At 45.6% G+C, this 20,660-nt stretch overlaps 2 protein-coding genes across 2 annotated transcripts in view; both read left to right on the forward strand.

Moving 5' to 3' along the window:
- NAPA (NSF attachment protein alpha) overlaps window positions 1-20,660 on the forward strand; it is a 348,255-nt gene that overhangs the window by 89,217 nt on the left and 238,378 nt on the right. The window lies entirely within an intron of this gene.
- Window positions 16,972-18,802, forward strand: LOC146798024 (uncharacterized). Its single transcript, XM_085627508.1, has 2 exons — window positions 16,972-17,398; window positions 17,687-18,802. The coding sequence occupies exons 1-2, from the start codon at window positions 16,972-16,974 to the stop codon at window positions 18,664-18,666; spliced, it is 1,407 nt and encodes a 468-aa protein (XP_085483634.1). The 3' UTR covers window positions 18,667-18,802.

Here is a 20,660-nt window from a genome sequence, read left to right on the forward strand (position 1 = left end):
CTTACGGTAAGCGTACGGTAGGAAAAAAAAAAAAAATGAAAATCAGATTTAAGTGTTTAGATATTAGGGGGCTCTAAAAAGAGCCGTTGTGTTTATGAAATGATTTTTTAGTGGTACCTACAAGTAAGTACCGATGCAGAGTCTAAGGTTCAAGAGGAAGACTCTGTTCCCTTCATCATTGAAGTGCACACCATCTCCTCTATAAATGTCTTGCATGTCATAACGCAAGTTGTTGTGGTAAATGGCACCCATACCATAGTCACGGAGGAAAGCAGAAACAGATTTGTTGACGTGCTTTCTTGCTTTGTCATCGCACCGCGTGCCCACCGTGCGTGCACGGCACTAACTGCGTAAAGTGGGCGCGCGGTGCGCGAAGCGCACCGTGCGCGCACGGAACGAACTGCGTTAAGTGGGCGCGCACGCCACGAATGGCGTAAAGTAACTTAGCATTTAAAAAACCGTACAAATTCACTGAAAAAACCATAGGTTTCACACACGTTATAGTTAGGAATTAGCATTTAAAAAACCTTGCAAATTCACTGAAAAAACCATAGGTTTCACACATGTTATAGTTAGCGGAAATTTTACTGATAAAAAACCAATGAAATTCCCCCGTTATAGTTAGTGCAGGCAACTATAACTCACGCGACCGCAATCTTCTGCTGATGACATATGTGTCTTTATGAAAAAAAAATATTTGTAATATATGTATAGCTAAAAATGTATGGAAGAAGACATGGGCAAATAAGTGTCTAAATACAGTATTAGCATCAGCAGAGGATTGCGGTCGCGTGAGTTATAGTTGCCTGCACTAACTATAACGGGGGAATTTCATTGGTTTTTTATCAGTAAAATTTCCGCTAACTATAACATGTGTGAAACCTATGGTTTTTTCAGTGAATATATATATATATATATCCATATCCTACTGGCAGTCGCCAGTAGGTAGTTATAGTTAGGACCTATGTTCCATAGGAAATCTGCAACATTCTATTTGGAATAACTTTGGCGCCCGTTGACAAATCTTCACGAAATATTCAAAACTTTTGGCCAGCTCCGGTCCGCTCCTATCCTGAAAGTCTCTGGATGATTCGTGTAGCGGGGGCTGAGAAAAAAGGGGGGGGTCCCAAAACGCGTTTTCCCCATGCAATTTCCCATAGGACCTTTAGCCGCAGCTACAGCCCGAACTGCTGAACGGAATTACACCAAATTTGGCAGAAAGGTAGCCCTTGGTTCAGTCGTGCCTTTTGCTTAAATGGTGTAAATCCGTTCAGTAGTACCTGAGAAAATCAAAATCACATATAAACATGTGGGCGGAGCCTAACCACACATCTCATCGTGAGATCTGATTGGCTGTCAGTACTTCTTCCAAGAAGTGTTGGCAGCCATCATGGGACCAATATACATGATAGCACCTCATTAAAAAGCATTGCAGTTAATAGAAGGTTTTAAGACTTTAGTTACATTATAAATCATTTGTTGATGGTACCATACTCATTTTAGTGTGTGTTCTAAGGTGATTTTACCATGTGAAAGAGCCTTCTGCTGTGATATCATGAATCATGTTTGAGAGAACTATTTTCTCATGCTTTTCCCACAGAGGTTTGGAAGGTGATCTATAAGCTAAACTGAGAGCATATTTTCTGTAAATTCACATTCTCTTTCTCAGTCATGTGTAGCACAAATATCACCCAGATGTAGCCCAAGTATAGCCCAATGACAGAATGTCCCAGAGTGTTCTAAAGAACAACTAGAGCACTAACAGTCCTACTTATGACAAACGTATTGCACACCTGAAGCCATCTTGATTAGAATAAAGTGCTAACTCTTAAAACATTTAATTAAAAAAGGAACAACATGAGGGGGTTCATTTTGCCATAGAAAGTATGGTTAGTGCTGCAGAAAGAAAAATTAGGGCACATTTTGAGTGACTTCTCAAATCCTCTTCTATTTCATAAAAAAATTCTGACATGCAGACTGAAACATGCACTTTTAATACCAGCAGCAGACTTCCGTGGTGAGCAGTAGCTTTACTACAGTGATCTAATGAGCAACTAGAGTGCTAACATTCAGAATTTATGGCAAATGTGTGACATATCTGAATACCTTCTTGATGGAATCAAAGTAAAAAACTGAAACCATTTCCTACTGAGGAGACTGCAGTGAATGAGGAAATTAGGAAACTTCATAACAAATAAATCTCCCAAGATGGCCACCAGAGACAAAAGAGCCCAAATGCAGCACACATATCACCCAGATGTAGCCTACATGTAGCCCAATGACAGAAGTGTGCAAAACACTTTTTATTTTTTGTGTTTTTGTAGTTTTATATAGTGCAGACTTATCAGGTATTGGAGTGCCTTACATGAGCATTGGTTACATCACACAAGATCAAATTCATTTTGGTTGTAGACATGGGGAGATTAAGTGATTTGACCACAATCACAGAATGTCGAGCTGAAGCAGAAACTCCAACCTGGTTCCCCAGTTGCAAAGTTTGCAGCTCTGGAAGTAACACCACATCCTCTCCCCTAAGTGCAACATTTAATCAAGTGGTCAACTGGATAAAAAAACAAAGAAAACAAATAATTTAAAAGTGCTTTGTCGCTATTTGAAAACTCAGAAAATGTGTCCTCATTTTAGTTTTTTAGAGCACTAACCATAATTTTGATGCAAATAAGTCCCTCTCATATATGTAATTTCTAAAGGAAATGCTCTAGGTATTACAGTTTTGATTACATCAAGATGACGTCAGGCGTTCCACACTTTTGTAATAAATATAGAATGTTAGCAATCTAGTTGTTCATTAGGATACTGTTGAGAGGCAGAGGCCAGGGGCACGGACTCTGAAAATTGAAGGCAGGTAGGAGGGTGCAGAGGCAACAATTTGACCACACTGGGCAGGCAGGAAGGGCAGTGGCAGCACAACAGACTATGGAGGGCAGTGGAAAGGGGGGCAGGGGCAACAAACCAACAATACAGGACTGGCAAGAGAGGCTGTGGCAATATAATAGACCATTGTGGGCAGAAGGAAGAGGCAGTGGTAGTACAACCATACATGCCAACAGACCCGTTTCAGCCAGGAAACATCCAATGTTTTTAAGCTCAAATGGGCTTTATTTGATCTGTCTCCTGTCTACAATCTCCTCTTTTTTAATGTAACTCAAAGGGGAAAATCAATACCCCAGTTTTGTTTCCAAAATCTCCCTCTTAACAAGTTCAAAATGTTTGCAAGTATGGTACATTGGATCATGGAAGGCAGGAGGAATTGGGGTAGGGACATGGACTCTGATATCAGAGGACAGGAGGGACATGGAGAGGTGCACCAAACTGACCCTACAGGGCAGGCATCAGGGTTTGCAGCAGCACAATACACCACACAGGGCATGCGGGACGGGAGTGCAGCACAACAATCCATAGAAAGCAATAGGGAGGGGACAGAACCATGCACATGGACAACAGAGAACCGAGGGGAAAGAGGCAATGGTAGCTAGCTGACTATAATGGACAGACAGGAGAGAAAGCTGCAGCATAACAGACCATAAAGGGCAGGAGGGACGGATCAGGGGCATTACAATGGACTCAGCCAGGAGCACGCTGTGACTCTCAAGTGATGTTCGTCTCCTCTCCAGAGAGTAAAATAAAAAGTATTACACATCCGGCGGTGGATGTGTGTTTTATTAACCGTGAGGGGGGTTTCTTGCATAGTTTTGGTCGAATTTTTGTTGAATCCCCTTTGAATGGCTTGGTGTGCGTGAGTATTAAATATGCCCGTCAATAGCTACCCATGTTTGTATAAATAAACGACTAAGGTGTCTACTTGGAGAGTGCCCACCGGTGGGGGCGTCGGGATTAGGCACGGTAGGGCGTCAGACACGTCAGAGCTTCACTAGCGGTGTAAATACATTCCACATGGATTCATTGTATGCATAGTCGCCTTTTAATGAATATCACACAAATCGTCATGGTGATGGGTACATACGGTTTGTCCAGCATGTCCTAGGTGTTTCTATAAATATATTAAAAAAAATAAAAAACAAAGGCCGGCCCCGGGGGATGAGGGCCATAAGTGGCCTGAGGAGGGGGCCAATGCTGCCCCCCTCCTAAATAATATATATATTTTTTTTTTAAAAAAGGCCATGCCCCGGGGGTTGGGGTCCCCGGGGCCGATTAAGGCCGTGGGAGGGGGGCCACGCGCCCCCCTAGGGGCAGGCCCTGGGGGATGTGGTCCCCAGGGCCAATAAATTAGAAAAAGAAGGGGGGCCACACAGCCCTCCTTCTACTTAAAAAAATAAATAAATAAAAGACCGGCATTGCACCGGATGCCACGCCCCCTCCTTGCAGCACTCTGCAAACGCGCCCCCTGGCCAGTTGTAAGTTGGGGAATTAATTCCCCTTCAATACTGAGGGTCCCTGAGGGCCAACTAGCCCAACGGGTATCTCCAGTATGCGCCAGGGAGCTGCGTTGCAGACAGTTGTTCTGAGGCCACACCCCTTTTTACACCTCTCTGCAACACAGTTCTGTGGCGCTTACTAGAGGTACCTAGTGGGCTAGTTTGACCCTAGGGACCTTTAGTATTCAATGGAACTTAATCTCTCAACTTAAAACGGCCGCAAGGCGCGTTTACACAGTGGTGAAGGGAGGGGACGGGGCCTGAGGTGACGTGTGCAAACACGCCCTGTGACACGTTTAAAGTTGGGGAAATAATTCACCTTCAATCCTGAGGGACCCTGGGGGCCAACTAGCCCACCAGGTGCTTCCAGTAAGCGCCACTGCGCTTCGTTGCAGCGAGGTGGTCCAGGCCGTGCCCCTTTTTACATCTCTGCAACGCAGCTCTGTGGCGCTTACTGGAGGTACCTAGTGGTCTAGTTGGACCCTCAGGATTCAAGGGGACTTAATCTCCCAACTTAAAACGGCCACAGGGCGTGTTTACACAGTGGGGAAGGGTGGGGGGCGGGGCCTGAGGTGACGTGTGCAAACACGCCATGTGGCGCGTATTAAGAGGTAGTTTTAATCCCCCTGCCCTATTATATACTAGGGGCTTACAGAGGAGGTCATGCTAATCACAGGGGGACCCCAACGCATAGTGTTCCCTAGTGTATGTAGGTGTTTTCACTGTATTCTAAGTGTCTTTTAACATAGCACTGGCTCTAGGACTGGTTAGTCAGACTCAGTTACCACCAGTATCCGTTTGAAAAAGTTGAGGGTACAGGATGATTTTGCAACAAGGCTTCTTTCTGCTCTTCTGTTTGTTCTTTCTGCACGTTATCCTTCTTCCTGCACTTTTCTTCGCCTTTGAGGACTTCTGTTGCTTCTTTCTGCATTTCTTTTTTCACATGTCCTATCTCTGTAGTCATAGTTAGAAGTTAGCATTTAAAAAACCTTTGAAATTCACTGAAAAAACCTTAGGTTTCAGGCACGTTATAGTTAGGAATTAGCATTTAAAAAACCTTAGAAATTCACTGAAAAAACCATAGGTTTCAGGGGCGTTATAGTTAGCTGGACTTTTCACTCGTACAAAACCATTGAAATTCCCCCGTTATAGTTATTTCAGCTAACTATAACTTGCGCGCCCGCAATGCACTTCTGATGACGTCACATATTGCATCACTCAAGATATGGTCAGTGACATCACTCATGACATCATCCTTGTGATAGTGGCAGACCTCCTCTCACCCTAATATAACCTTTGATACACACATTCAAAAATAGAAATAAAAATGTTCAAAACAATGGACATACCAATACCAGTTACAACAACCTATTCAGTAATTCAAAGATCCACATACACATCCACTCATTCACCAACAGTCCTATACAGTCACTCATACATGTACTCACTCATCATATGTACTTGTACACCTATACATCCTGTTACACAACGCCACTCATCCATAGTTACTCACACACATAGTCACTCATACTAATAAAGAATCAAACATCCATTTACTTGCATATACAGTTATACACACACCACCACACTTACCTCTACAGAAACTTACACATACTTAGTCTTTTAAACAATCACTTATAGAAACACATACTTATTCATACAGGAACTCTTCCAATCTCACTCTCACATATACTCACTTATATACACCAATAGTTACATATACTAGTTTAAAACATATATAGTTACTCATAAAGACACTATTGAGACAGTCATTCACTCACTAACACACCCATGCACAGACTCATCCACCCATACAGTCCTGCACACATGCTGTCTTCAACACATACAAACAGTGAGTCACTCATTCATGCACCTATGCACTACGTAATACCCCCCACCGAACCATGCAGACACTCAGACTGATACTCAAAAAACAACTAATAACCTATATAGACACTCATGTAGCTACTCACCAACACATGCAGGCACTTCTACACAAAGTGAGAGACTGATACAGATATTTACATATTTAAACATTACTCACTAACCCATGTATTCACTAAGATGCACTTAATCAGTCAGTTATTCAATCAATTTTTTTTAAAAAAATCATCCATTTAGACACTTACATACGCATTTATTCTTCCATCGACCTTGAGATATACATATATAAAACATAATTAATTTTCAGAAAAACACACATTCACTGGATGTCATCAGTGATGTCATCAGTGATGTCATATGAGATCTCATCAGTGATGTCACTGACCATGTCATGAGTGATGTAATATGTGACGTCTTCAGCAGTGCATTGCGGGCGCGCGAGTTATAGTTAGCTGAACTAACTATAACTGGGGAAATTCAATGGTTTTGTACGAGTGAAAAGTCCAGCGAACTATAACGCCCCTGAAACCTATGTTTTTTTCAGTGAATTTCAAAGGTTTTATAAATGTTAATTTTTAATTGTAATAGTAGTTCTACCTATTTTTTGTACTGATTTTCGACCTGTTTTTAACTGTTTATTTATAAATATTTTCATTAAATAACTTTATATATTTTTATGAAAATAGCTAATAAAAATCTTTAAAAAATTAAAACTGAAATATTGTTTAATTTGTTTGTTTTATTTCTGTATTTTAATAGATTTAGATTTTCTGTTGTAATTTTTTTTCTCAGTTTTTTTCGGAGTCTCGCACCGAAAGAGTACACATCAAGGTGGGTACACGGATTCTAGCCGCCATTTTAGAAACGTTGTGAAGGATCCGCGTACGGTGTGCGACGGCTGCGTGTTTTTCTGTTACATCATATACATTTAATATTACGTGATGTGCGCGATTGGTATGCGACCAGTCCGCAACTCCTCCTCCCGCGCATTTGCGACACATGCGCATCACGGTACGCGATGCTTGCGCGGTGGCGGGTCCCGCATGACATCATACGTGCTTGGGTGCGCTACTCCGCAAATCTTTTTAATGTTCTAAAATGGTATGTATGTGTGTTTAATATACATATTAGGGCAAGAGACTATCTAAGATATTCATAAAAATAATATATTTGCACTTATAATAAACTTATATTATTTTTAAATATATTTTCGCGAAGTCGCGTCGGGTGCGTGCTTCGTGAGTGCAGAGTGTGCGGATCCCATGTGACCTAAAAAAAAAAGAGTTCATTGGTTCATAAAATTTCCCACTGTAAGTATTGCAGGACCACACCCATTTTAATCATTCTTGCTGGAGCATATTTAGAGAGACATCGCTTTTCCTACAAGAACCCTTTTTGCCTTTTTTGTTTGGTGTTTTTCAAAAAATATCAAACAAAATGGCATCTGGACAGCAGCAGCAGCAGGAGGAAGTATCTTCTGAAGAAGAATTCTTGCAGGAGGCACAACGTCCACAGAGGCCGGAATCTGTTGTTTGGAAATTCTTCACATTTCCACCTGGAGAGAAGAAAGTAAATGCCAGAAAGGTGACGTGCTAAATTTGTGACTGAGTCCTGTCAAGAGGCGGTGAAAACAATACTATTTTGGCACTGCTTCTATGTACAAGCATCTCCGGACCACACATCCTCTCAATCTTGCTCGGGAGGAAATGAGGCGAGCTGCTTTGAACCCCTCACCTACGGTGGCAAGTACATCTGGAGTGTCCTCAGGAACACCTGCAAAGGACATTAGGCCAGAATTTGCCTTTCTCGAGCAACACTGCGTGAAGTGTAAAACTTATATGCTTCGGTGAGCAGTCGGTGGATGCAGTTTGTGCTGCGCAACGATCGTTGTTAATTTTTTTGTTTTTTTGTTTTTGGAATGAGAAGTAATTACAAATGTTTCCTGTTTTATTCGATCTTTTTTTTGTTCATATTTTGAAAAAACCAAAAAAAAAATACTAAATTGTTAAAAGTAATTAAAAAATATACAAAAGAAAAACAAGTTCTTATCAGAACTACCTTATCTGGTTAAAGAAAGAAGTATAATTGCAAGGTAATGTGTGAAAGTTTGGTTGTATATGTATATATCTATCATGATTGAATGAAAGAATGCATTAGTAGTGTATGGTGAATTTATAGGTGAAGATTTATGAGGAAGTACTGCAGCGTGACACTGCAAGCTCTTTAGCTGCACTGCACTGTGGCACTTCCGAAGCACAGGGATGTGACATATGTACATGAATATGTTGCAACTCTGTGCTTCCCTCTGCACTGCTGCACAAACAGCAGCCATGCGGTGACACAGGCACCCTTGCACCATGGTGCAAGGATATCTGTGTCGTGTTTTTGTGCAGGAAGGCATTTTCCTCTTTCAATGTATGCTTTGGAATGCAGCATGCAATCAAAGAGGAAAAAATGAGGAGAAATGAAAACAATTTTCCTGGTTGCGCCTTGCTACACCAACTCTAGGATGGCGCAGCATTCACACACATCTCCAGATTTACTATTTCTCATAAATATGGAGATGTGCCTTGTTCTATGGGTGTTGCGTGGGAACACCCACAGCAACACCTATGGGACGCCCCTGCAACGCAAAGTTCTGTGTATGAAGGGGTCGTATTTACAAGGAGAGGAAAAACCACGCAGGGTGGCTTTTCCTCTCCTTGTAAATATGAAGGAGTGCCTGGCACCATCACTACGTTACAAAAAGTGACGTACTGGTGGCACAGGGTGCTTGTAAATCTGCCCCATAAGTGCTTAGGTATTGGCAGACAGATACAATAAGAACATAGTGCTGGATGGGTGATTGAAGAATTGCATGAGACTAGGGGTATCCTGCGTTGCATGGGTACTACTTCAATATTTAATGGACTGAACCAATAGTATGTATCTGCTTAGAGATTTGTAGGGAATATGCACAGAATATTTTATGTGTACTTGTGTTGGTGCCTAGGTCATTTTATAAGAATACCACTAGTAACTGGAATGATGACAGTGCTGCAAACAGAGCGAACACTTCATTTATAAGAGCTTACGTATTGGTGGAGTGATAGGATAAGTAGATAGTGGTAGATAAGTGATTAAAGAAGTGCATGGGACAGACTGGACGATTCCTACACTGCATGAGTACTAACTGGGTATTTAGAAGAGTGTGTCAATAGTATGTAGCTGGTTAGAGGTCTGCTTGGATAGTGCACAAAATATTATAGATGTACTTGTGTTAGTAGCTAGGCCATTCCATAAGTTCATGACTAGTAACTAGAATAATTACAGTATTACAGAGTGTATAGTGAATTTATAAGTGCTTAGGTATTGGTGGAGTAATAGGATAAGTAGATAGTGCTGGATGGGTGATTGGAGAAATGCATGGGACAGACAGGAGGATTCCTACACTGCATAGGTACTAACTGGGTATTTAGAAGAGCGTATCAATAGTTTGTAGCTGGTTAGAGGTGTGCATGCATAGTGTACAAAATATTGTACCTGCACTTGTGTTTTTGACTACGCCATTCCTTAAGTATACGACTAATAACTGAAGTAATTTCAGTGTTGCAAAGAAAGTGCGTGCTGAATTTATAAGTGCTTAGGTATTGGTGGAGTGATAGGATACGTAGATAGTGCTGGATGGTTGAATGGAGAAGTGCATGGGACAGACAGAAGGATTCCTAGACTGCATAGGTACTAACTGAGTATTTAAAAGACTGTATCAAAGCTATGTAGCTGATTAGAGGTCTGCATGCATAGTGCACAGAATATTGTAGCTGTACTAGTATTGGTGTGTCTATGGTTTCGAGAATGGTAGTCTGTATTTTAGGGTGTGAGGAGGTGCATCAGATGATCACGTAGATGTCATCAGTGATGTCATCAGTAATGTCACTGACCATGTCATGAGTGATGTAATATGTGACGTCATCAGCAGTGCATTACTTTAATCCAAAAGGCTGGTGGCCATATTGGCCAGGTCACGATGTGAAAATTCAGGAATTGATACAATAAAGAAAAGAAAACAAGTGTTAATATGCACACAATGTCATTTCAGCATATCTTGCCCCGTGTCCGCCATACCTGTATGTTCGTCAACGTGACTTATTCATAATAAACATACTTAGAATTGCAAACATCAACATAAACAATGGACTACACATTACTTTAAAGTGAAAGGCTATCTGCCATATTAATCTGGCCACGTTGCGTATTATAATGGTTCTTACACAAAAGAAAAGGAAAACAAGCATTTACAATGCAATGGTCTCGGCATTGTTAAAGTTAGAGCTATTGGCATTGCTCATGACATTATTTTTAAAACCTTTAAAGAAACGGCATTGTTATTCACAATGTCAATAGCTTAATCACTCTCAAATGCGAGATCGAGCTGCAGTCACCTGGGGGGGTCGGGGTTGTTAGAGTAGACTGCAGCTAAACTAACTAGTAAACTAAAAGCGCAAAAAAAGAAGAGGCACCAACGAGTGTATTGATAAAATAAGAGTAGAAACTACAGAAAGAACCGACCTGCACCAATTGTGTGCGAAATAATGAGTGGAATTTTATAAGAAACCATGGATAAAGTAAAAATTACATGGAATAAGGCAGACAGAAAGACATCAACGAAGAGAGCAAGGCATTTACAAAAATATAGGACAGGTTAAACTGCTACTTAGTGAAGGGCGGGGGGAAGGGAGGAAAATGTGAAATAGAACAGGAGGAAACTTGAAATAAACCGCGTACAAAATACAATTAAAATAAAAGTAATAAGCAGGACGATAACCACATGGTAATCAAAAAGTGTGGAAGCGACAGACAATGGGAGATGAGGATCAGGGGGAGAGGGGTTTGGAAAGGAAGGGGGTGACGGTGGAACAAGGGGAACAGAATCGAAAGGAGAGAAGGAGAAACGGAAGAGGAGAGGATGAGTGAGCCTGAGAGAGGCGACAGAAACAGTACACGAGAGGTGGCCTCTACCGGAGAGATGACAGAGAGACAAGTGAGTTGATGAAAGGGAAGGAAAGAGTGGGTACAGGCGGCCAGCGAGGGTAGGAGCTCTAGGGGGTGGTTTATGGACCGGGGTGGATGTCAGCCCTCGAATGTTAGCCCAGAGGTGAAAGGTCCCCTGTCTTGACCTCCCCCTCCAGGCTCAGATGCTCTGCTAATGTGGGTGACCGCGCGCTGGGCGTACCGGTGCTGCCACACAGTGCTAACGCATGTATCGCAAGGGGTTAATACCCCCCCCCCCCCCCCCCCCACACACACACACACACATGAATCTCACACCCTGGTAAAAGCTCTCCGCTGCAGATCACCCATCAGCTCTCCTCCTAACCCCCACTCGGGGAGGGTGCCACCTCTGGGTACACAAACACATTCCTTTTGAGACACAAAGTCAAACGTAGGTCTGCCGACTCTCCCGATGCGGCCGAGACAACATCCTCTTTTCCCCCCAAGGGTCCGTGCACACTGATACCCCCCGCTGCCGCGTGGCGCGAATCCCTTCTTTATTCAAGAAGATGGTTCCGCGCAAGGAAGAGGAGACGTCTGTGGGGTTTGCCATGTTAGCACGTTAGATCTCGCTCACCCTGGCGCCCTCCCTCCATAGGTCCAACAGAGCAACATCTGCTTGTGTTGGAGGAAGGAGTAAGTGTTGACCCGTGGTTGTTTCCCATCTACCTCTGTCGAGCGCCCGCCCTGCAGCCCTGTGACACGGAGGCGTCAGCCGCCGGGGGAAGAGGGCGTCCCAAGAGCTAAGCTGGGCCATATGACCCCCTATGACCCCACACTGGTGCCTCGGACCTCCGTCACTATTCCAAGGAGGATTGCGACCACTTGTGTCTGTGACCCACAAGTGTCTGTAGACCAAGAGTGTCTGTAGACCAAGAGTGTCTGTAGACCAAGAGTGTCTGTAGACCAAGAGTGTCTGTAGACCAAGAGTGTCTGTAGACCAAGAGTGTCTGTAGACCAAGAGTGTCTGTAGACCAAGAGTGTCTGTAGCTCACGAGTGTCTGTAGCCACTAGTATCCAAATGTCAATGGGGTCTGTGTAGCCACGGTTGCCTATAGCCAACGAGTGTTTGTACGCTCTGGGGTTGTAGCCCACAAGTGTCTGCATTCCAACTGGGTCTGTAGCCTGGGTTGTCTGTAGCCCGAAAGTGTCTGTAGACTCCGGTGTCTGTATTCCCATAGTGTCTATTCCAACGAGGATTGTAACTACTTGTGTCTGTAGCCCAAGAGAGTCTGCATTCCAACGCAGACTGTAACCGCTGTTGTCTGTAGCCCTCAGGTGTCTGTAGCCTCTGGTGTCTGCATCCCACAAGTGTCCGTACTCACTTGTGCCTGTAGCCCACACGAGTCTAACAACTGTTGTCTGTAGACTACAAGTGCCTGTAGTCACTGGTGTCTGGAGTCCAAAAGTCCCTAGAGTCTGTAGCCTACGGTGTGTGTTTTTCATTGGCGTCTGTGGTCACTGGTGTCTGTATTCCACTGGTGTCTGTGAGTCACTGATGTCTGCCGATAGTTTGCCGATAGCTGTAGTTCCGTGGTATCCGCTATGCAGCCCCACTGGTGCCTACACCCCACTGAGGTCTGTATCCTCCATTTCGCAGGTCACTGGTGTCTATCGCCCAACGACAGCAGTTTAAGTGAAATGCAACCGTCCAATAAATCCAGGCGCCGAGTGCGGGCACTGAGCTGGGTCTGAAGTCCAGCCCTTCCCTGCAGACCCGTCTCCGTGCCCTCCTCGCGTCTCGTCGGCTGTTTCTGCGGTTCCCTCCTCGGTCCAATCCCAGGTCCCGGCTGCTCCACCTGTGTGTCCCCGGCCAGGCGGAGTGTGCAGTGCACTGGGATTCCAGGGAGAGGGGGTTCCATCAGGGCGTCAAGAGCAGGGGGAGGGGCAATCGCTTGTACATGACGCCAGAGATCTAGTAATGGCGGTAGTCTCACAGAGCTCCGGAGTTTAGACCTGAGGGAGTGGTGTGTGTCCGTCCGTGTGTGTCCGGGACGAGGGGGAGGCGGCGGGGGCATGCTTGAGCCGAATGTGATATGGGCTGTCCAGTCCAGTCAGTCCTCGACATCCACTCAACAGAAGCAACGACTGGGCTCATCCTCCGATCGAAAGTCAGATTTAGGGGCTCACTGACAAAAATGTGAAATTCAATAGATGTGACTTGCTCTGTACATGGTCAGCGTGAATACCCAGTATAGCTGGTAATATTTGTCTGGGGAGGGGCAATGCCACTAAAAGCTGATTCCTGTTTACCGCTTTGCCATCATGGCTAAATTAACTCATACCATAGGTGGGCTAAAGTGTTGCAAAGCCTCAGGTGCTAGTAGCCAGGGCTTCTGCCTTCTGATAGCATATAGCGGACACACACGAGCAGCCGGACACGGGAGCACCGAGGGAGCCGAGAGCAGGGGTAGAGGACGAGCACACCACCGCCTTTCTCTGAGGTGAAGCAGAAATGCCTTCGGAGAAACGCAGTGGCGTTTTCGGATTCGGGGGCGTGTTTTTTTCTTTCTCCTCTTGCCATTGGCTGGAATGTTTACATTCCAGAGGTGAGAAAGAATCGATAAAACACGCCCCCGAATCCGAAAAGGACGGGGCTTGTTTGGAGAGACAAACCTCTTCTCCAATGGCTGACCTGCATTTAAGAGGCCAGCCAATGAGAAGAGGAGAGAAGAGAGGCGGGTTCAAGCCCCTCTTCTCCAAGTCAATAAATCTCGCGAGCGAGACTGCGCAAGCGCCGCCTTCGCTAGCCGAGACCTAAAAAGGGGTGTTAATATACACACACTATCCCTAAATAAAGTTCTAGCGATTATAGTTCCATTCCTTTCACAGCTCATTAGAGATGTCATGAGTGATGCAATGAATGATGTAACTGACCATGTTATGAATTATGTAATGTCTGAGGTCATTAGCAGTACATTGCGGGGGTGTAAGTTATAGTTAGCTCAGGTAACTATAACTGCTGAATTTCACTGGTTGTGTATGAGTGAAATCTTAGTCTAACTATACCGTCCCTGTATTTTTTGTTCTTTTAAGCAAATTTCTAGTTTTTTTTTTTAACGTTAAGTAAGATGCCTATCACATTGGATGGTGGAGGGTTGGAAGCAGGACCTGGCATTGTGCTGACTCCCCCCCCAAGCTTGCTGCTCATGCCTTCCCTTCTCCTAGCCATGTATTATCCATGTCTCTGCTCCCTTATTACAGCCCTGTGTGGCCGTTGTTCTGCCACTGGCCTTCTCTGACCAGTTAGCTTGCTGCCCCATCCACCTCCTCCCTATCCTCTGTTGTCTGAATCCATGGACTAGCCTCCTCCTTCCTGCCATGCATTGTCTGATGTGCTGCCACTGCCCTCCATTTAGCATGATGTACCAGTCCACTCCTCCTGCCCTCCATTGCCCAATTCTATGCCCCATCATTGACCTCCTGCTTAGCCTCTGTGCTTAGCTTGCTGCCCCTATTCTCCTTCCCTCTGCCCTCCGATGTCTTTGTGCATGCCCCTGCTCCATCCTTTTTGCCCACCATGTTCCATGGACCTGCCACTCCTATCTACTCTGAGTGTTCTGTTGAGCTGCCACTCTCCTCCCACCTGCCTAGCATTGTCAGATGACTGTAACCTCTCCCTGCCACCTCCACCCTGCCTGTCCACATTCCATGGCCCTATCCCCTTCCTCCTGTCCTACATGGTCCATTTTACTGCCACACCCTTCTGCCCTCCCTGGTCTGTTGTGCTGCAACTGCTCCTCCTGCCTGCCTCGCGTGGTCTGTTGTGAGGCCCCTTCCCCTGAACTCTCTTGTCTGTGCCCAGGTCCTGACCCTCCCTTCTATCCTCCATAGTCCTTTGTGCATGCCCCTTCCCCCTCCTTCTTGCTCATCATAGCCATTGTGCTGCCACTTACCCTCCCACTTGGCATGCATGGTCTTCTGTGCTGCCACGGCCCCTCCCACCTTCCCTGTGTGGTCAGCTAGCTGCCCCTGACCCCCTCCCACCTTCCCTCCATGGTCTGTGTGTATGCCATCAGAGTCTCATTGTTGCTCTCCGTGGTGTGTCTTGCTTCTAGTGCCCATTCTGCCTGACCTCCATGGTCATCTTGCTGCTCCTGCCCTGCCCGCTTGCCCCCAGCCCTCTGTTTCTATTTGCAGACCCCTATCCCCGCCCTCCTGGCTTGTCTGTTTCATTGTAATGCCCCAGATCCGTCCCTCCTGCCCTTTATGGTCTGTTATGCTACAGCTTTCTCTCCTGTCTATCCATTATGGTCAGCTAGCTACCATTGCCTCTTTCCCTTCTGTTCTCTGTTGTCCATGTGCATGGTCCTGTCCCCTCCCTATTGCTTTCTATGGATTGTTGTGCTGCACTCCCGTCCCGCATGCCCTGTGTGGTGTATTGTGCTGCTGCAAACCCTGATGCCTGCCCTGTAGGGTCAGTTTGGTGCACCTCTCCATGTCCCTCCTGTCCTCTGTTATCCGAGTCCATGTCCCTACCCCAATTCCTCCTGCCTTCCATGATCCAATGTACCATACTTGCGAACATTTTGAACTTGGTAATAGGGAGATTTTGAAAAAAAACTGGGGTATTGATTTTTCCCCTTTGAGTTACATTGAAAAATAGGAGATTGTAGACAGGAGACAGATCAAATAAACCCATTTGAGCTTAAAAACATTGGACGTTTCCTGGCTGAATCGGGTCTGTTGGCATGTATGGTTGTACTTCCACTGCCTCTTCCTTCTGCCCACAATGGTATATTATATTGCCACAGCCTCTCTTCCCAGTCCTGTATTGTTGGTTTGTTGCCCCTGCCCCCCCTTTCCACTGCCCTCCATAGTCTGTTGTGCTGCCACTGCCCTTCCTGCCTGCCCAGTGTGGTCAAATTGTTGCCTCTACACCCTCCTACCTGCCTTCAATTTTCAGAGTCCGTGTCCCTGGCCTCTGCCTCTCAACAGTATCCTAATTAACAACTAGATTGCTAACATTCTATATTTATTACAAAAGTGTGGAACGCCTGACGTCATCTTTATGTAAACAAAACTGTAATGCTGAGAGCATTTCATTTAGAAATTACATATGAGAGGCTCTTATTTGCATCAAAATTATGGTTAGTGCTCTAAACAACTAAAATGAGGACATCTTTTCTGAGTTTTCAAATGGCGACAAAGCACTTTTAAATTATTTGTTATCTTAGTTTTTTAATCCAGTTGACCACTTGATTAAATGATTCACTTAGGGGTGAGGATGTGGTGTTACTTCCAGAGCTGCAGACTTTGCAACTGGGGAACCAGGTTGGAGTTTCTGCTTCAGCTCGACATTCTGTGATTCTGGTCAAATCACTCAGGGCCATATGTAGGTAACCTTGAAATACCGATTCCTAATTACCGAATTTTACCCAATGGGTATTTAGAAATCGGTATTTCCTATGTACCTAATTTTTCGGTAAATTTTACAGATTCCACAATACCGACCGGTGTTTCTGAATCGGTATTTACCGAATCGTTAATTCACATGAACAGCAATTGAGGAATCAGCCAATCCTGTGCAAACCCCACCCCACCCAACCAGGAAGTGGCCACACCCAGGCAGGTGCACACAATCGGAACACTCTGGAGAGGCTGGGAGTGCAGAGGAGAGCAACAGAGCCAGTGCGTGAAGTTTGACAAGAAATCTTACACAATGGCCAGCCAGGACACAGAAAGAGATGTTTGGGAAAGGAAGAGGAATCTCAAATTCAGTCCGAAGGAACTGCAGGTACTTGTGGAGGGGGTAGTGAGGCAGCACACTAAGCTTTTTGAAAAGCAGTCCCTGCTAGTGTCAGAATCTGAAAAAAGAAGGATCTGGCTTGGAATCCAGGCGCAGGTAAATGCCATAGGAGTAACCCCCCGGGACATTGATGTGCTCAAGAAGCGGTGGTATGACATCCGGATCATCACCAAGGGGAAGATTGCTGATCTGAAAAAACAGGCCAGCCAGACAGGAGGAGGAAGGAACAGGGCACCTGCCTTGACTGAACTTGAGCAGCTTGTGGAGTTCACGATTGAGCCCGAAAGTGTCGTTGGGATTGGGGATGCAGACAGCTCTGCCAGAGCTGCTCCCAAACAAGGTAAGAAGCATGCACAGCATTGTGCCCCCCCTTCCCCTATCCCAAATCCCCAATTGGGCAATGTGAATCCCACTCCAGTACAGGTTTTTGTGTAGTCCAGCAATGCATTATGGGAGATGTAGTCAGTGAAACCCCTATCATGACAGGAATCTCACTGAACAACAAGGCATGTGACACATCAGCGATAATCAGGCAGAGGACAATGAGATAGTGTTGCAGAAATGTATTATGATGTTAGCAATGCAGGGCTGCAGGTACACTGAACTGATGTTAAATTTCTGTCCACAGGCGAGACATCGCGCAATACTGCTCAGGAGAAGGGAGAGAGGGCACCCCGGAAGGACATCACCGAGAAGGCCACCACGAGTGCAGGGCCCACAACAGCACCACAGCCAGCCTCGCCACCACAGCCAGCCTCGCCACCACAGCCAGCCTCGCCACTACTGCTGGCCTCACCAGCATCAACACCACCTGCATTGGTTAGGTCTAGGAGGCGTGCTGTTGCCAGACTGCATGTGTCCGAGTCCTCATCAGAAGACTCGAGGGGGGAGGAAACATCCACTGTGTCACTGGATGTTAGCAATGCTGGTTTGCTGTCCGCCTCTGAGGGAGCAAACACAGGTGCCAGATGCCGCCGCAGGGCTCGGATGAGCAGTCCACCTCCACAGGGTGAGAGCCATGGTGTATTCGGAAGGCTGGAGGCAACCATGGTGAAGGTGCAGCGCCTACAAGGCAAGGCAATCCAGTCAGTACAGCGCCAAATGAAGTGCCTCAATGACAAAATGGGCAACATTGACAGGGGCATTGACAGGGGCATAAGCTCAATGGCTGAGGGCATGAGGGACATGTCCCAGTCTGTGATGCTGCTGTGCAGTAAAATGGATGAGGACAGAGCAACACGGCGAAGGGAGAGGCAGAAAGTTGATCACCACACAAGGGCAGTGAATCGCCTAGCAACTGCCACTTCTCTGCTCTGCAGGCGCTCCGTGGCCATGCAGGAGGGGCTTGCACACTGCAGCAATGATGTTTCTAGGGGGCTGGTGAAGGTGACCACTGCACTTGAGGTGCTGCTTACGAGCCAGTCTGCCACAACTGGTGCTGTGGATGTTTGGGACAGCGAGGACACGACCAGTAGGAGCAGCATTACCCCCCCTGTAACAGACACCCGGAGGAGCAGTAGACAGCATGGGGCTGCCATTAGTTCCACAGCCAGGGAGGACAGTCAGTCACTGGCATCCCGCACTGTAGTGCGTGGCCGCAGACGCTGATGCAGCCCACACTACCAGGACAGAGTTGGGTGAAGTAACCCATGACTTCCTACTATGGATGTCACATATTTCATAGCCAAGTTTGACCATTTGTGTTGTGGCGTAGTGCCCACAAATTAAAACTGTCATTGCATCCAACAACTGGCTGTGTCTCCTTACTTAAAATAGTTGCATGTGATCTCTGCCCGTCTCTGTCTCCCATCTGTTGCTGCTGGCACTCCTGCTGCGTTGGGCTCTGGCTGTGCAACTTCATCATCATTGTCCTCAAAATCAGTTATTTCCACTTCTGTACCTTTCTTTGTGGCAAGGTTGTGCAGCATTGCACAAGTTGCAATGATTTTGCAGCAGATGATGGGTGTGTACTGACGTGCGCCTCCACTTTTGTGGAGGCAGCGGAACCTGCTTTTCAATAGTCCAAACGTGCGCTCCACAACGTTGCGTGTTGATTTGTGTGCCACATTGTATCGTCTCTCACTCAGGGTTGATGGGTGTAGGTAGGGAGTGAGGATAAATGACCGCTCGGCATATGCACTATCGCCTAGGTAAGAAAGAGGGTGCCATTAGTCACATACACCAATACACATACATCTGCACTAAGTATAAGGGAGTGTCACACTGATTTACCTAGCAGGTATCCTTCTCCAAATTCGCCCGAAGCCAGGAGTGTATAGATCCCACTGTTCTGGAAGATGTATGAGTCGTGTGTGCTCCCAGGAAATTTTGCCACGATGTCCGTGATTATGTTGGCAGCATCACAGATTACCTGCACATTTATGGAGTGGGTGGACTTTCTGTTCCTGTAGATATACTCAGTGGCTGCTGGTGGGCAGATTGGAATGTGTGTGCCATCAATACAGCCTATGACATGCGAGAAATGTGCCATCTGGTTAAAGTCTGTGTTGGTTTTCAGCAGTTCCGCCGGTGTGTTTGGGAAGCTAATGTAGTGTTGCATCCTCTGCATCATGGCATCCAGGAACTTTCTGAAGAAACTGGACAGGCAACTCTGAGATACCCCGTCTATCGCAGCTATCACCCCCTGGTAACTGCCAGATGCGAGTAGATGTAGGCTACAGAGCACCTGCACATGTGGTGGTATGGCGTGCGCCCTTGTTGTTGGATGGTCCAGGAGTGGGTGCAAGTCCCTTACCAGGTCCATGATGGTTTGGGGGTGTAGCCTGTACCTTTCATGTATCTCAGCCTCAGTCTGTTGGAAGAGTGTGATGCGCGGTCTGTAAATGCGCTCCTCCCGTCTCCAGATCCTCACACCTGCTGCCTGTAGACGTAGGCGCCTTGCAATCACATAGAGAGCCGCCATGGTGATCACACTGTTTCATTTTGGGATTGCTTATATACACTTTAGATGATTACCATCTGCTTTCACTCAGTAATAATTACCGACTCTTAAATACCGAATTTCATGCAAATCGGTATTACCGAATTTACCTACATCTCTTTTCTCGTTTTTACCATTTCTTAATTACCGAATCGGTAAATAGGGATTCGGTAATTCCGATTCAGTAATTTTGAATTTGGTAATGATTAATCGGTATTTACCGATTCATAATTACCGAATCCTTCTTTTTCGCCTCCTACATCTCAATTGCCTAAATACCGGCCGGTAACGGGAAATTTACCGAATTTCGGCCGTTACCAACCAGTATTTAGCTACCTACATATGGCCCAAACCAAAATGAATTTGTTCTTGTGAGATGTAACCAATGCTCATGTAAAGCACTCCAATAGTCTGCACTATATAAAACCGCAAAAACACAAAAAATAAAGTGTTTTGCACACGTCTGTCATTGGGCTACATGTGGGCTAAATCTGGGTGATATTTGTGCTACATTTGGGCTCTTTTTTGTCTCTGGTGGCCATCTTGGGAAAATTATTTGTTATGAAGTTTTCTAATTTCCTCATTTACTACAGTCTCCTCAGTAGGAAATACTTTCAATGTTTTACTTTGATTCCATCAAGAAGGCATTCAGATGTGTCTC

Source organism: Triturus cristatus, chromosome 9, assembly GCF_964204655.1.
Source record: "Triturus cristatus chromosome 9, aTriCri1.1, whole genome shotgun sequence".
NCBI lineage: Eukaryota > Metazoa > Chordata > Amphibia > Caudata > Salamandridae > Triturus > Triturus cristatus.

Excerpts from the sequence above, each read along its gene's own strand:
- LOC146798024 (XM_085627508.1), top strand. The coding sequence starts at position 16,972 with ATGGCCAGCCAGGACACAGAAAGAGATGTTTGGGAAAGGAAGAGGAAT. Across the intron at positions 17,399-17,686 it reads CAGAGCTGCTCCCAAACAAG|GCGAGACATCGCGCAATACT; the intron begins GTAAGAAGCATG and ends TTCTGTCCACAG.